Genomic DNA, 14,944 nt, shown 5'->3' with positions numbered 1-14,944 from the left:
AAACGGATCCGGTTGCTAAGAGCCCGGTGTACTAAGCGCGACCGCATAAAGACAGTTATCTTGAAATAAATGTAGTTCAATTCTTTCTTTATTTCCCTCATACTCCGCCGAAAGGGGACTGAACTCGTAATGCCACTCTAATAAAGGCTGCTTATTATGACGTCTGCCCTCTCACGACAACTCGTCGACCTCAACTGACTCCCTTTTCTGTTCTTTTTTCAACACCTGCGAGGTGTCAACTGTCAGTCCGCGAAATATTCAATCATTCGCAGGGAAACGACTGACGATTTTACGGTATAAGACGCTCTCTTCTTCTTATTTTCTTTCTTTCTTTCTTTTCTTCTCTCTCTCTCTGTTGCCTGCTCGTCTGCTCGCTCTCTCTCTTTTCTTTTCATCATTGACATACATCGTCTGCAGTGCTCATGTCCTTTGGTCTTCTCCGCTTTCACGCAGTGAAATGGAGTTCTCAAAGTTATCGCCCTTTAATGTACCGGCCTGTTCCCGCTGTCTTACCTCCGTCACTGTTCAAGATTGTAGTACTGAAAACAATGGTGGTAGGACTTCAGCCCTATGATAGTATGCTGTGCTGTCTGCTTGACGATCCTGTCTTGTGCGTAACTCTATTCTAGCCACGCACGAAACATCTCAAAACATCACCGCGGTCTTCTCCGCTCTCTTCTCAATACAAAGTTCCTCATACTGCATATGCAGCTTTTACAGTGTGCACGTCACTGAATATGCTGCCCCTTCAAAGTCCATCACTCCGACCCCCTATTATGTTGTCCGCAAAAGTGACGTCAATGGCGGAGGTTGTTTCATCATTTCGGCCCACATGTCAACGCTTCGTCATGAAATAAGCTACAACGCATGACCGAAAGAGGCAGGCTCCCAGTGAATATATACGCAGCACGCACGGAGTGTGAAGACCACCGCTCCGTCACCTCAGCCATCAAATTGCTCGCCGGAAAGATAACGAGGCGAAGGTCCACAGATAGGGCAGCCATATTACGATGCCCTTTCCGTAATATTTCGGAGTCCGCGATAAGTGGCCGAGCTCTGCGGTGTTCACGGCTAACGATAAGCACTCACGACTGCACGCATTTGCGGCTCTTTTTGTGGACGCCGCAACTCGCACACTCAGACGCGGAGCATCTCACGTGCGCGCGAATAACTGCGACTCATACGGGAGCGTCGGCGGCTTACGTGCAGCGGGCGTCCAATATATACCCGGCCCCCGTCACATTGTTGGGAACGTGGTGTGTGCAATGAACTGCATGATATCATGAAGGGGATCGCTCTTTTCATCGTCTCGCTCTGTGCGTCAAGCATCCTATGTCTCCAGGCGAAGGCATCGTCACTCACGGAAGGTGATGTTCGATTACTTTGTTCGCATGTTGGGGAACTGCAGAATCGCGGTGTTGAAGGCCACTTCTTAGCGTGACAATCTCTCGTATATCGTTTAGAGTGCGTCGTGAACGGCTCGTGGTAACTGAAACGCTGACGACAGGTCTTACCCGTCGTGACTCTTACCGCCCTTGTCTGCGTCTCTCGCTTCTAAGCTGGCCCTCATTCCACGACTTGGAGGCGCATAATCAGTTGGCATACTACTATCTTAATTTTTTATTCGCATGCCAGTCACATGCTTTGCGCTGTAAATACCGCTTTCCCAGCCTCATGTGTAATAGAGCTGAAATTATTGCAATCATCTCGATATATACGATGACAGTGTGTTTACGTATTAATAACGCGGAGGTTTCGGCTAGCAGGATGAAGAGGCGGGCTATATTGGTGATCGACATCAAAGATGAGTCAAGCACTTGTCTTGAGGGTGTCAACCAGTTTTTGTCTGCTGTCGCGCTTTAATGTACTCGTTTAAACTCTTTACTGACTTTAGGGAAAGAATCAGCACGAACAAGGACACTGAGTGATGGAACAAGGACCGAGTGATGGCACAATTCTGGCAGATTGAATGGGAATGGCATGGGAGCCTGGGATTCCGGAATAGAGTTGTAATGAAATGGGCACATGTTGAGTTTATGGTAGTTAACCTATAGGTAGATACCCAAAGAACCGCTCTTGAGTAAAAATTGCGAAATATGTAATAAATTGGTTTAGTCTACAGTTTATTCTAATTGGCAAATGCGCCGGATTTGTTGTTTCGCTTATCTTGAGTTACTCATATTCTATGTGTAGTAGTGAAATAATGTTCCTAAATTACGGGTATGTTGATCAGGCATGTGCTCTGCCAAGAACAGGCATGTGCTCTGCCATCCGAATGTTCACAAAATGCTTCTTTTTAAGAGGAAGCTTTAGCTCGGGGTCACCTATCTAAATACATGGGAAAGGTGAAATCGCTTTTTCGGCAGCCACTGAACCAAATTCAATAAGGTTTGTTACATTTAAAAGACTGGCCACTGTTGGTTTCGAATTTTTTATGTTGTCAATTTTATAATAATTGACGAAAATCGATTTTTTTTAGAAAACGAAACTGTCAAGTTTACGACTCTGTAACTTGTAAACCACCCTTGTAAACCTTGTAAACAAAGTAACCCTTGTAAACTATGTAACAAATTCACGTAAGATATAAATCGACATACCATATTTGTCAGCTTTGGATGCTCTTATGGATGAGTTTGCAGAACTGCGATATCTGTTCTGGGTGAAGAGCTACGAATTTGTAAATTTCGTGCTATTATTATTTTTTTAAAGCTTACCAGTTTTTGAAAATTCCATTGAAAGAATTCAGGCCATAAGTAGCAATTCCACTTCCACCAGTCACTAGAATTTAACTTTCTCTCTCAGGTGCAACAAACTTCATTAAAATCACCCCCAGTGGTTATCTTAGAAAAGCGTTTCTGAGTTTTACATGTATTTGAATAGGCAGCATCGGAGTTAGACCATTCCGCATAGGAAATTCAAGATTTAATGCCATCTCTAGTGTAATTTTTTGTGCTCATCTTATTTCCAGTCTTTTATTGTTGCGAATACTTTGTCTTTGTACTTTGTCGGTTTGTACTTTGTACTTGTTTGTACTTTGTACTTTGTCGGTTCATAAAGGCGGTGCTGATCATAGTGTAAACAACTTCCGACCCATATCTATACTACCTCTTTTTTCGAAACTTTTTGAAACTGTTCTAAACACTCGACTAGAAGGTTTCTTAAGGAAATATTCTATTATTAGTACGGCGCAATACGGATTTCAAAAAAATAAATCATGTGAGGATGCGCTCTTAAATATAAAACATCAAATACTGCAAAATATAGAAAACCGTTTATACACGGTAGGCTTATTCCTGGACCTACGTAAGGCTTTTGACAGCGTAAATCATGGTATACTTCTGTGCAAACTTTATGACTACGGTATACGTGGTACAGCATTAGAGTTAATGAGAAGCTACTTAACGGATCGTTATCAGTTTGTTTCATATAATCAGGCCACTTCCTCACTTCTCAAAATACAGAATGGCGTGCCACAGGGATCCATACTTGGTCCTATATTATTTAATCTATATATCAATGACCTTCCTAACATTTCTTCCTCACCTAATATCATCATGTACGCAGACGATACTAATCTTTTCTTTGCAAATTCTTCCTTGCAATGCATACAAAAAGAAATAAATGATTATTTAATTTTATTATCTGAATGGCTGTACATAAACAAACTACAATTGAATGTCAATAAAACCAAATATATAATATTTAGACCGATAAACAAGCCATTGCCTGTTAATATAACTGTTCTATTTCAAGCAAAGAGGCTAGAACAAGTAACAACGCAAAAGTTTTTGGGGGTATGGTTCCAAGAAAACCTCTCCTGGGATAATCATGTCAATAAGCTCTGCAATGATCTTAGCAAAGTAGTAGGCTGTATGTATAAAATAGGTGATTTAATTCCTTTATGGCTAAAGAAATCAATATACTTCGCCCTTTTTTTCTCGAAGCTATCTTATTGTGTCTTTATCTGGGGAACAACTACAACAAAAAACTATGATAAGTTATTAGGCTTGCAAAAACGAGTAGTCCGAATTTTTGAAAACTACCATGGTAGGCCGCGTGACTTACCCACACACAATCTCTTCGACAAACATTTAATGATCCGAGCAAATCAAGTATTTTATTATAGATTACTCCTACATATAAAAAAACACAAGCTCCATGTTGTCAGCATACCCACTTCTTTTCGATACCCATTACGTTATCAAATCAAGAAAATACCATTCACGCGTACTAACTACGGACGTCAGGATATAAGCTATCAAATACCTAGGCTACTAAACATTGTTGAGCAAAAAATTGATTTCTGTGCGCCTAATTTTAAGCAATATATAAAAAACCTACTCATACACTATCAAATTAATTACACATAAATTGCTCTCACACTAATTTTTTTTAATAATGCACTATATATGTATTCCTTAACCTGCGCGGTAAATGTGATTGCACAAACAAAAACTGTAGCATAAATGTCTTTTACACATAGTCATTGTATAATGTACACATTATCTTGTTTTTTGTACATCGTACTTGCTTGTTTTCCTGTTATATTTGCTATTTTGTTTGTACATCGTATCATCATGTAACCCGAACGCACTTAGGAGCAAGAGCCCCTGTCAGGCCGTATGGCCTTTAGCTCTTGTTTCCTCTTTCTTTATGTAATGAAGAAAGGAAATAAACTTCAAACTTCAAACTTCAAACAGCGTTAATAATAAATCAGAGATCGCAGAGCCTTGGTGGGTGGTTTTTTGCGTCAGAGCAAAAGTTGAACTGTTAAAAATGACGAATACAACAAGCTGCTTAGAAAAAAAGAACGAGAAACACCTTTCTTTTGCGATTTTTTCTTGCGCCTTTCCTCCAAGCGGCCGCCGGGAGAAGCTGAAATTTGACGTCATGACACCCCCGCGCGCCCGCGCGCGCGGCCAAGGTCAGCCACAGCCGGCGCAGTCATTCCGGAGTGTCGGTCCCTTGCAGCGTTTGTTTATCACCGTCGGCTATGTTCGCACGTGGTCCGTCTGAAACATTATCCCTGTCAGCGCTCCATGCAGGTGGTGCGTCTTACACGCGTGTTCGCACGGTCGTCGATCGGTACTGACGCATTCGTCGCGGCGGAAGAAAATGCCCAGACATTACTGCGCCCACGGCTGTTACAACAGCATTATCGGTCGTGACACGCCGTCGCACACGTTTCCCAGAGACGAGAAGGTGCGTAAACTTTGCATACCTGCCCAGCGTGGAGACTTCTAAAAAATGGCTTCATTTGCGCGGACCACTTCGTCGACGATGATTATGCGACCAGCCCGGCTGTGCTCAAAAGCCTTGGCATGCCGCTCAAAGGGCTCCTGTTGAGGCAATACAATTCAAAGAGCGGGTGCTTAGTGATGCATTCGTAACTGTTAGCTGCGCTCGCCCCCTTTTGTTGTTCTGGCAACAGACCCTCTCTCTTTCTGTATGCATGTAGCCGCAGCGGTGACCGCAGGAGCACCTGCTGAAAGAAGGGAAATCGCCCTTTCATTGGCTGTGAAAGAACAGATATTCTCGGCTTTTGACAGAAATTGTTTACGATGCGGATGTATGTTTGTGTCACAAAACAAAATAGTCATGTTGCGTACACTTTCGCTGCGTCTAATATTGAACGACAGCATACGAGCACTCTTTTATTTGATCGAATATACAAAACACAGCCAGTGAATGAACGCCAGACAACAGCATACATGTGTAGTAATCTAAAATGCGCAGCACATTTATCTACATTGCCTTTTCACACGTTGCTTTTCAACCTCAAGCAAGAAATTACGGATTTTCACAGGTCTCTGCATGATCATGCGTCGGGTTTCATGACTTGGTTGTTCGCGCAGCATTTCCCTAGTACATGTCACAGCCAAAGACTTTCCTTTCTCTATGGCCACAGAATCGATGCAGCTAAGTGATCTGGTCGACGGGTCCCTAGCGCAGCCGCCCATCTCAACGAGTTCAACCAGTAAATGTCTTCTAATGGCGTGAATGTGATAGTAGCCGTAAACACAGGGCTATGAGACGGCTGGAAAATTCTACACATGCCGTGCCTCGTCGCGTAAAAACGAAGTGTGCAGCGATCGAAAGCCGACAGCGTAGGTAAGCACAAAGGGACGAGCTACGCTACCTACGATTCAGCCGTAATAGCTGCCTTTCCGCCTCAACGCGGGTCATGAAACTAGGCATTTTGCATCCTATATACGTACCATAACGTTACGAACAGCTGCCGCTGCACTTCAAGTTTACTAGAAAAAGAAATTACCATGTTGCTGGCCCGGACTGCCTGACCTGCCTGCCTGTGTTCAAGGCCGCCTGCTCTTCTTCGCCGCTTGACGCGGAAGGCTCGTAACCGTAAGCGGTTATATTTCTTGCTAAGTCGGAGCGGTCCTCGTCTGCAGACGTGTAGTCATCGCTGGTAGAGGCACCAGAACCCGAATCCATGCTCGCGATGGCGGCGGCGGAGCGCCTCGAATGACCGCGGCCGGCCGGCTGGCTATCCGACGGGGGTGTCGTGACGTCACGCCTTCCAACTCGCTTGGGCCGGGCGGCGTTGCGCGCGCTCACAAAAACGCCAAAAATAAAGCCATCCGCTGAAAAATGAGCGAAGTGACTACTTGTTTACGGTGTGATCGCACATTGAGGACTCATTTTCTGTATTATCGTAAAATATTCAGATTTCGTGTCCGCATCCGGGCATAGGCAGAGATAATTTTGCCAAAACAAAAATTTAGAAAAGCCTTCTTTTAAAAACAACAGATATTAGAGAGGTCACAGGCCATGACGAGGTGCAGAGATAACAGGCCACGGAGCGTATTTGTTCCTGTGCGAAAAAATAAATAAATAGTACGCAACGTTATTTGTAACCTTATCGAGACTTCAAAAATAAGTATTTAGTTACTAGACACGCAAGGCGCAAGTATAGTAAGCAATTATAGAGAAAGCATTTGATTTATGTATCAGCCCAGCCACTCCAAGAGTGGGAATGTTTCAACAATCACCATTCCAAGTAGGTAAAAGGAATGGAATTGTGGGTATTTGCGCTCTCCGGAATAGAGAGTAAATGGAATGGAGGGCCGCGCTACGGCAACTCTTTAATTAACTTTGATTACTTAAATGTGGCAACGCAAGATAAGCAAGTTTTTCTCCACGCAAAAGCAAAACGTGAAAATCCAACACCACTTGTTTGTCAAGCCTGCAGAATGCACCAGCCTCCGCCCTGTATTTCAAGTTTGATTACAGCTTTTATTGATTACGAAATTTAGCATTTTGCGTACACCATTTAGGTTCGTGCTATGATTCCCTACACAAGGTGCGCTCGCTACCGGCTTAATTTCGCCTGTATGTGCATCATCTCGCCTGCCTGTAGCTATCGTCTGAAAATAGCCAACCTGCATGACCGCTTGCGACGAGCGGAACGATGAATGCTTCATTGCATATAGGCTTGCAACCTCCTCACTATGGTGACCGGAAGGCTTCACATCCTCACTTTTGCCCTTCCCCGTTGCAGGCTAGCCAACCGGGCTCAACCTGGTTGTCTCTTTCCCTTGTCACCTCTTTCTCAAGACCACCCGCTGGCTCTAGCAGCTACCGTCGGTTGTTGCAGCTTTAGTGATTAATTAGAGGAATTTAGAATCTTTTCCAGTCACCCTCTTAGGGTTCTCACCCGTATCCCACACGTGGTCTACTTGAATTATGAAACGTTTATCCTCGGCACTTTTTTTTTTCGTTTGTTAGCTTGAAAATCATCCACACACCCGCGCGCGAAAGTGGCTGACTAGGCGCGTAGCAGTTGATACAGCATATCTATGATGCGACCGATACAGATGTAGGTCACTATCACGCGACTGTTGGCGCAGCATAGTGCGGCCGTGATAATCAGCTGAATTGTAATGCTTATCAAGACTGCGAAGTCGGCGCGAACGATCAGCGAGGTGTTACTGCGACATTTGTGAGTGCCTGTCATGCATCGAGTAGCAAAATCCAGGAGGTACAACGAAGTGAAAAGATAAGGAGGAGTTCCGACAATCGCGAGTCCTCATTTTTGCCGGCAAATAAAGGCACGACCGGATTCATCGTGCAGTCTTGATAACTTTCTGCAAATTGTCGAGAATGGCATGCCGCCTATCTTAATCATATGCATGACGTCAATCAATATGCATGACGTCAGAAGTCGTGCATACATATCTCACGGCAGGGGTCTAGCAGGGGTTCCGCATCGTCGGGAAATCAGTTGAGCGCACAGTTCCTATAAAAATCCGGTAAATAAGCACTCTTCCACGATTACACTGCTATCGCTGTTGGTTTATAAAGCTTTACCCACTTTAGACGCTGTAACAGATGCTGCTTACAGAGCTGTAATATAGGTTTTTGTTGCAGAGTTGATGCTTCAACCAGTGCTCCAACAATGCTTCAACAATGTATTTCTAAATTTTGTTGAACATTCTTGTACAATATTACAGGGCGAAACTTTATTCAAACCGGTTCATCGGCTTCCTAGGAAATAAAAGAATCTGCAAATTTAACGAATACGTTGAATGAAAGTTTGTGATCTAGCACTTCCTCTCAAGGCAGAAGCCTCTTAAGCATAGGTCTCCCACTAACTGCTTGCCGAAACGTGAAACGGCGGTAACTTGACCCATCTGGGCTCATAGCCCAGGTGTCGCTATTGTAACGACCACAATGCCGAGTCCACAAATTAATGTAGATATGAAAAGGAACCACTATGTATACGTGCAGCGTTCCAAGAGAGATGACATTTAAAGAAAGGCTTTAGGAGACGACCGTTTTTCTTTTTTCTTTTTTCCCCCCGAGTAATACACGACGGCCCTTCAAGCTGTACCGCAGTCTGTAGCTAAAGCGCATGAATTTGAATGCGCCACCGCTGTGCTTTTGTTTGAACTGCTTAAGTCGTACTGATTTCAACTCTCTTGTACAAACATCCGCGTACCATGCACCCCTTCTGCTCCCCGCCCTTTTTTTCTTTCTTTTACCTTTTTTTTTTCCTTTGCGAATATTTGGATGAACATGAATTCATCTGCCACTCACTGCGCGCATCGAAACGCCAACAACTGGGGACAGAATGGATGACAAATAAATACCACATTTTCTCTCAATCGAGACCGACATCTGAAAATCAAGTATGTGGTCAAATATATTTTTTTTTTCAGAATAGAAAGCTTATCGGTGTAAAAAATATCAAGAACAGCAAACTCACCCTCACCTTCTAACCTGCCTGTCGCTCATAATTTCTGCTCCTCGAAGCTCCTCGCTATAATTAAATATGCATATTTGCGCAGCACGCCAAATGACCGCTCGTAAGCGACACGTTCTCTCATCCAAATCCTGTGCGTCGAATTCACTTCAGTCATTTCCACATTACCATAATTTACTTTCCTCGGTTCTGTGCTGCGTGTATCGAAACGCAGCCCTCCCAGGTAAACATCGCGACCAGCAGACGACCTCGCCATTCACTGCGCCACCTGACGTCGCTGCAGTGCGAGTGGTCGCGATTGTTTCTGCAACTGTTCCCCAGGCGGCCAGTAGCATCCCCAAATCGTCCTTAAGCGGATTAGTCGTGTCAGCATCAAGTGGTTGAACTGAACGCGGGAATGCTGGAACCACATCTTCAAATCTACACCGAGAGCCAACACTAAGAAGTATACATTACGTATAGGCCTGATTGTGTCCAACTATACAGAGGTATATATACTCGCTTGCTAGAAAGAGACGCGTTTCTTAGTTATGAAGAAATTATTAGTCTCTCCCGTGCACTTAACTTATATTTTTAACGCTTTCACGATGTCCAATCCCCCACTTTACCATAGCAATGGGAGCGGCCGGTGTCTCTTTCTAGAAATGCCAAAATCGACGTTTTTTTTTTCGTTTTTTTTAACTGTACAGTCGGCGACGAACGTATACGAGACACGAAATTTTCGGAAGAACTTAATTCCCGCGAAGTTTGGGCACGCCGCCTCGATTTCAAATTATCAGTCCAGAGGTTGTTTTTGCGACAAACATGTAGTGATCCATTAATTATTGTAAGCGCCATCCCTTATCAGAGCATAAATACGCAAGATTCGTGGAACCCCTGTCCCGTAAACTGTTTTTGGGCGTTTTCGTGAAGTGCAGCTCTGACTAAAGGAGCTCGTTACGATTACGCAGATGACGCAGCCAGCAAGCAACGCGTGTTCTTCTGCTACTGGGGCAGCTGGTCGCACTACCGCAGCGGCGCCGGCAAGTTCTCGGTGGACCAGATCGACCCGTCACTCTGCACCCACCTGGTGTACGCCTTCGCAAAGCTGGACAATGGCGTCATCGCGGCGTTCGATGCCTACCTGGACCTAAAGGACAACTACGGCCTCGGTGCGAAACATCTTGCTCTGCAACACTTACGAAGTGTGCTTTATACACTAAGCAATATAGGAATCAAGCAAGACCCTTATGGGCCCTTCTAGGGGACGCGTCGGATCTATGCATTATAGCTATATTATATGCTTATAATAGCTGTGTATATGGCAGTATACTATAGAACCAGTGAGGTGGTGCATATATAAAGAACAAAGAATTACAACGAACATTCAGTGGCTGGCCGATTTATTCCGCGCTATCTGTGTTCGCTTATTCATTTCCTTAGCTAAACCTGCACCAAACGGCTCAGTGTTTCGTAATGTTGCAACCATGTGTATCGTCTGTGCGCTGCAACGCCGAATTCAGACGGCACACGTGAAGGCCACGAGTACAGATATATACGCTCATCTCCAGCAGCCCCGTGTTGATTTCCTTCCCGATTATTGTGGCGTATATCTTTGCCCCGAAGGTTAACATATATATACGCACTTCACGTAATCGCTGGCGTTTGCCATGGCGACAGTCGACGTTATCGTTTTCACACGCGTCGGGCTGCGGCTGCAACTTTCGTACAGTGGCAACTTTCACTTCTAGCTTCCTCACCTAAAAACACAGGACTGTTTTTCGCGTGCGTTACCTATAACGTGACCGTGAAGCGAGAATTCTGTGCGAGAATTTAAAAAAAATATATTGGCGAAGTGAGGCCTTGTGTACGCCCGTTGAAATGTTGCTGTTTTGAACGCAGTACCTTTGAAAGTATAACCTGCGCGTATTGTATTCATAGATGCTTTTAGTGCAGAAGGAAGAGGAAAGAAAAATGAGCGCAGACACTTAAACTATACCGCGAAAAGCTCGGATCACACAAGTGTGGAACATCGGTTCAATGTTGGTAGAATCCGCGACAGCGCAGCGGCAATTATCCGCAACGCATGGGCCAATGGTCCAGCTTAACCTAACGACGAAGAGCATTGCTGTTGATGCGAATACTTCTTTATAAACGAAGCACATGGAAGAATAGAGCGAAATACAACATGCTATTTGCATTCAAGACCATCTGTTATCGTTGTTTTTGCACGGTACCACTGCGAGTATATTCTTCAACATGACAGCAATACCAAACAAATATACCGGCGAGTAATATTCTCACCTCTATACATCTGCTGTAGTGACATTTCGCGAATACCGATATGGTGTTCCCTTTCTCGCTGGACCACAACGTCGCCCCTCTTTTCTATCTTTTATGAAGTGAGGTTAAACTCGAGATATAGCTTGACAGAAGAAAGAATGGCAGACAACGTTCAGCACAAAATACATTTATTCTATTTCAAGTTCATAACACTCCATCTATACCGCCACTGGCTTGTCCGTTGTCGCGCAATACATCGAGCTCATTCTGGGACAGGCATGTACGAGAAGGTGAACAAGCTGAAGGCCGCGTACCCGCACCTGAAGACGCTGCTGGCCATCGGCGGCTGGAACGAAGGCTCAGAGAAGTACTCTCGCATGGCATCCACTCCGGAGGGGCGCCAGCGCTTCGCGCGGAGCGTGCTGGACTTCATCGACAAGCACGGTTTCGACGGGCTCGACCTCGACTGGGAGTACCCGGCCGCCAGGGGAGGCCTGCCGCAAGACAAGGAGAACTTCGTGTTGCTGCTGCAGGTACCTCACTCACCATTCTCTAAGGACAACAGAATGCAAATGTGGCTCTCGACTTTTGAAAGCAGCTTGCATACAGTTTAGCCCTCGTTATAAGGAAATCGCCTTATCCGAAGTTTTTCGACCGCAGTGCATGCATTTTTGACCGGATTATTCGAAGTGCAGTGACGCAGGACTCCGCTTAGTACGAACTGCGAAGAGGAAAATCCGCGCTGGACCACACAGTTCAGCATACACACACGGTGTCGCAGCTAATTTGTGCCAAGTCTTAAAAAAAAAAAGAATGAAACGACGTGCGCGCTGTCAGAATGATACCAGCTTCAATGTCACCTCAAACAACTCGAATTATTTTTGCTATGAGCTTAGACCATTAATTAACAAAAATGAATTACATACCTAACTAACTTTTAAAGTATTGCGTTAAACGTAAATGATCTTGAATGGAGAAGTTGTAGAGCCTTTCGAGAAGTGTCCAAATAATTTCTTTCCGTGGTGTTAGCTGGTGTGGTTTCTATGTTTCCGGGCTGCAAAGAATGCGCGCGAGATGTTAAAAAGTACTGAGACTAAGCGCTTGCGCGCAGCGATGCTAATGCCTTCTAACATATACTACCAAGGAATGGTCGATGCCGCATCAGATCGAAATCATGAATATGTGAGACCTGACACATAGCACCAGTGAACGAGACCAGATTACGATCACGATTACATTGACAGCCTGGAGGCATGCATAAGCTATCTTTGTTAAAGTCTGTGTACAACTAATTGGTGGTGCAGTCCAGTTTTCTTGAATGTACGAGTACATCAAGCGACATCGATAGCTGTTCGTCGTGGACTTCGTTGATATGGTCCGAAGAGAATTGTCCTTACTCCCAGAAATATCGTTCTTGTTGAAACAATGAATGGAATGACGCCATGGGATAAACGATAGATAATGTATGTGACAATTGCGCTAGCAGCGTTATTGCTGTTGGCAGACTACGTAAAAGGCGAGGAGGTATTGGCGGCGGATGGTAATGTATCGAAGACGACGAGGGTGTGCACCATCGCCTATCATTTTTTGCTCGCTGCCTTTTCATGCCGTCAGTCTGCGTGTAGCATCGATCACACGTTGGTAGAATGCTTGCCGACACTAATGTCGCTGCGCGTAAGCGCCTAGTCACGTGCTGCCTTTTCAAATCTCGCGAGCTTTCTTTGCAGCCTGGAAAAATAAGAACCACATCAGCCATCATCACATAACTAAATTATAATTTAGATACCGCGTTTATTGCAATACATTAAAAGTTGGTTAGTACTTAATTATTGTTCATTCATAATTTTAGCTCATAGTAAAAATTAATTTGGGTTGCTCAAGTGGGCAGTGGACAATCCTAAGTTGGTTGCATTATCGTAGTGCACGCACGGAGTTTTGAAGATCTGGCGCAAGTACACTGTAGCGCAAGTTAGCTGAAGCACCTTCTATAGGCGGTGACACGCTGCGTTTCTTTGAACCTGGAGAGACAAAGAGCGCTGCGAAGGTCCCTCAAACACATGGCGGTAGCTCGTTGGGCTTACAGGGCCCCTCACCAGAACCCCATAGCAAATTTTGGTTATACGCTGTAAGTTGTTATATGTCCTCCAGGGAGCTTTAGGCCGCATTTTTTTGTTTTCAAATCGGCTCATTAATAGTTGAGAAAGAAATATGTCAGTGCCGCGAATCCATGATTTCAGGAGGCGAGCTCGACTGCTAAGCAAGACCCTCTCTCCATTTGCCCCGTCTAGCCTCCGCAAGCTAAATTCCTTTCCTGCGTTCTCCCATATACCGGACATCGAGGATCGCGTGCGGCATACGTCGCGGGCCCCATCTTCATTTCCTTTTTTCTCCTCGCTTTTTTTCGGCGCGGGGCACTTGCGCTGACGGCATCGTGTGCGAGCTTTCGTGATATCAGCGCACGATTTTTGTGCGCTGTGCACGAGGACATCTGACCAGCGGTATAAGTCAGGGCTACACGAATACTGAGGCAGACACAAGCGGATCACAGAGCATGATCCCGCGATGAAGCACGGTAGAAAATGACATAGTTTAGGTGTCTGCGCGCGCGACTACACGACGCGAGGACAAGCAGACGAAACGGATGTACATCTCTCTTGCTGCGGGGCGAAGTAAAACAAAAACATGCAAACAGTCGGTGTGCGTGTTTTATTATTTCTCTAAGCTTTAATTCGTCTATTAAAGCAACATATTGCACAAATAACAGATGTTGCCTAGAATAATATCTGAAGTCACGTGTCACCACGAGCGACGTCACAGCAAACACGTGTACGTAGGCGCACTAGCACGTGTACGTCATCCTCCAGCTTGGAGCGCGGCGGCCCCGAAGAGAAGGGAAAACGGCGTTCGGTTTGAAATTTCGTATCTTTCCGTGGCGCGTAGCGATGTAGTCCAGACACGCCCGTTGTGGCGCTTTGTATGCCCTGCGTTTGTCAGCTCAAAATGGCCAGACCTGGTGAAGGCCCCTTTAAGCGCATCACGTGATAATAATAGACAAACGAAGCAGTTGTTCAATGGTGTGAGCAGAATTTCTGCACTGTCATGTCCCCACTATCGAGCGCTGATGTATTTTAAGCATGAAATTCTTTTAGCTGCCATTGTCGGCGACCTTCAAGTGACCTTGAGCCAAAAGTCAAAGATATTATCCAGGCACTCAGACTAGAACATCCGGGCAACCAGTCAAAACTTAAGAAAATGCGGTCTCTGGCCCCCAATCCTTCGTACAGGACCGCGTGACATACGCTGGTTACTGCCCAAACAAGTCACAAAAAATGTTGCTTCCTAGTTCACCCTGATGTTTTTTCACATCACTCAAGCTGTAACTTCTAGTACGCTGGAGTTCTGTTTATTTCCAATAGCGACGCTCAAAAGGCAAATACAGGGCACCATACACTTCATTGT

At 45.0% G+C, this 14,944-nt stretch overlaps 2 protein-coding genes across 4 annotated transcripts in view; one reads left to right on the top strand and one right to left on the bottom strand.

Annotated features, from left to right (window-relative positions):
• Positions 1 to 6,291, bottom strand: part of LOC135919293 (uncharacterized) — a 60,737-nt gene extending 54,446 nt beyond the window's left edge. Inside the window, exon 1 of the mRNA XM_065453067.2 lies at positions 6,275 to 6,291. The gene's annotated coding sequence lies outside the window, so the exon portion shown is untranslated. The remainder of the gene's footprint in view (positions 1 to 6,274) is intronic.
• LOC135919406 (chitinase-3-like protein 1) overlaps positions 1 to 14,944 on the top strand; it is a 53,271-nt gene that overhangs the window by 21,155 nt on the left and 17,172 nt on the right. The window contains exons 1-3 of one of the 3 annotated variants that reach the window (XM_065453260.1): positions 1,080 to 1,367; positions 10,174 to 10,374; positions 11,762 to 12,018. In XM_065453260.1, the coding sequence (XP_065309332.1) occupies positions 1,283 to 1,367; positions 10,174 to 10,374; positions 11,762 to 12,018 (543 nt within the window). In that variant the 5' untranslated portion in view covers positions 1,080 to 1,282. Of the gene's footprint in view, positions 1 to 1,079; positions 1,368 to 5,039; positions 5,203 to 10,173; positions 10,375 to 11,761; positions 12,019 to 14,944 lie in introns of those variants that run through there. The other 2 variants (XM_065453403.2, XM_065453326.1) reach the window with 2 other exon arrangements.

This window comes from Dermacentor albipictus, chromosome 1 (genome assembly GCF_038994185.2).
Source record: "Dermacentor albipictus isolate Rhodes 1998 colony chromosome 1, USDA_Dalb.pri_finalv2, whole genome shotgun sequence".
NCBI lineage: Eukaryota > Metazoa > Arthropoda > Arachnida > Ixodida > Ixodidae > Dermacentor > Dermacentor albipictus.
This window is presented reverse-complemented; position numbering and strand designations above follow the sequence as displayed.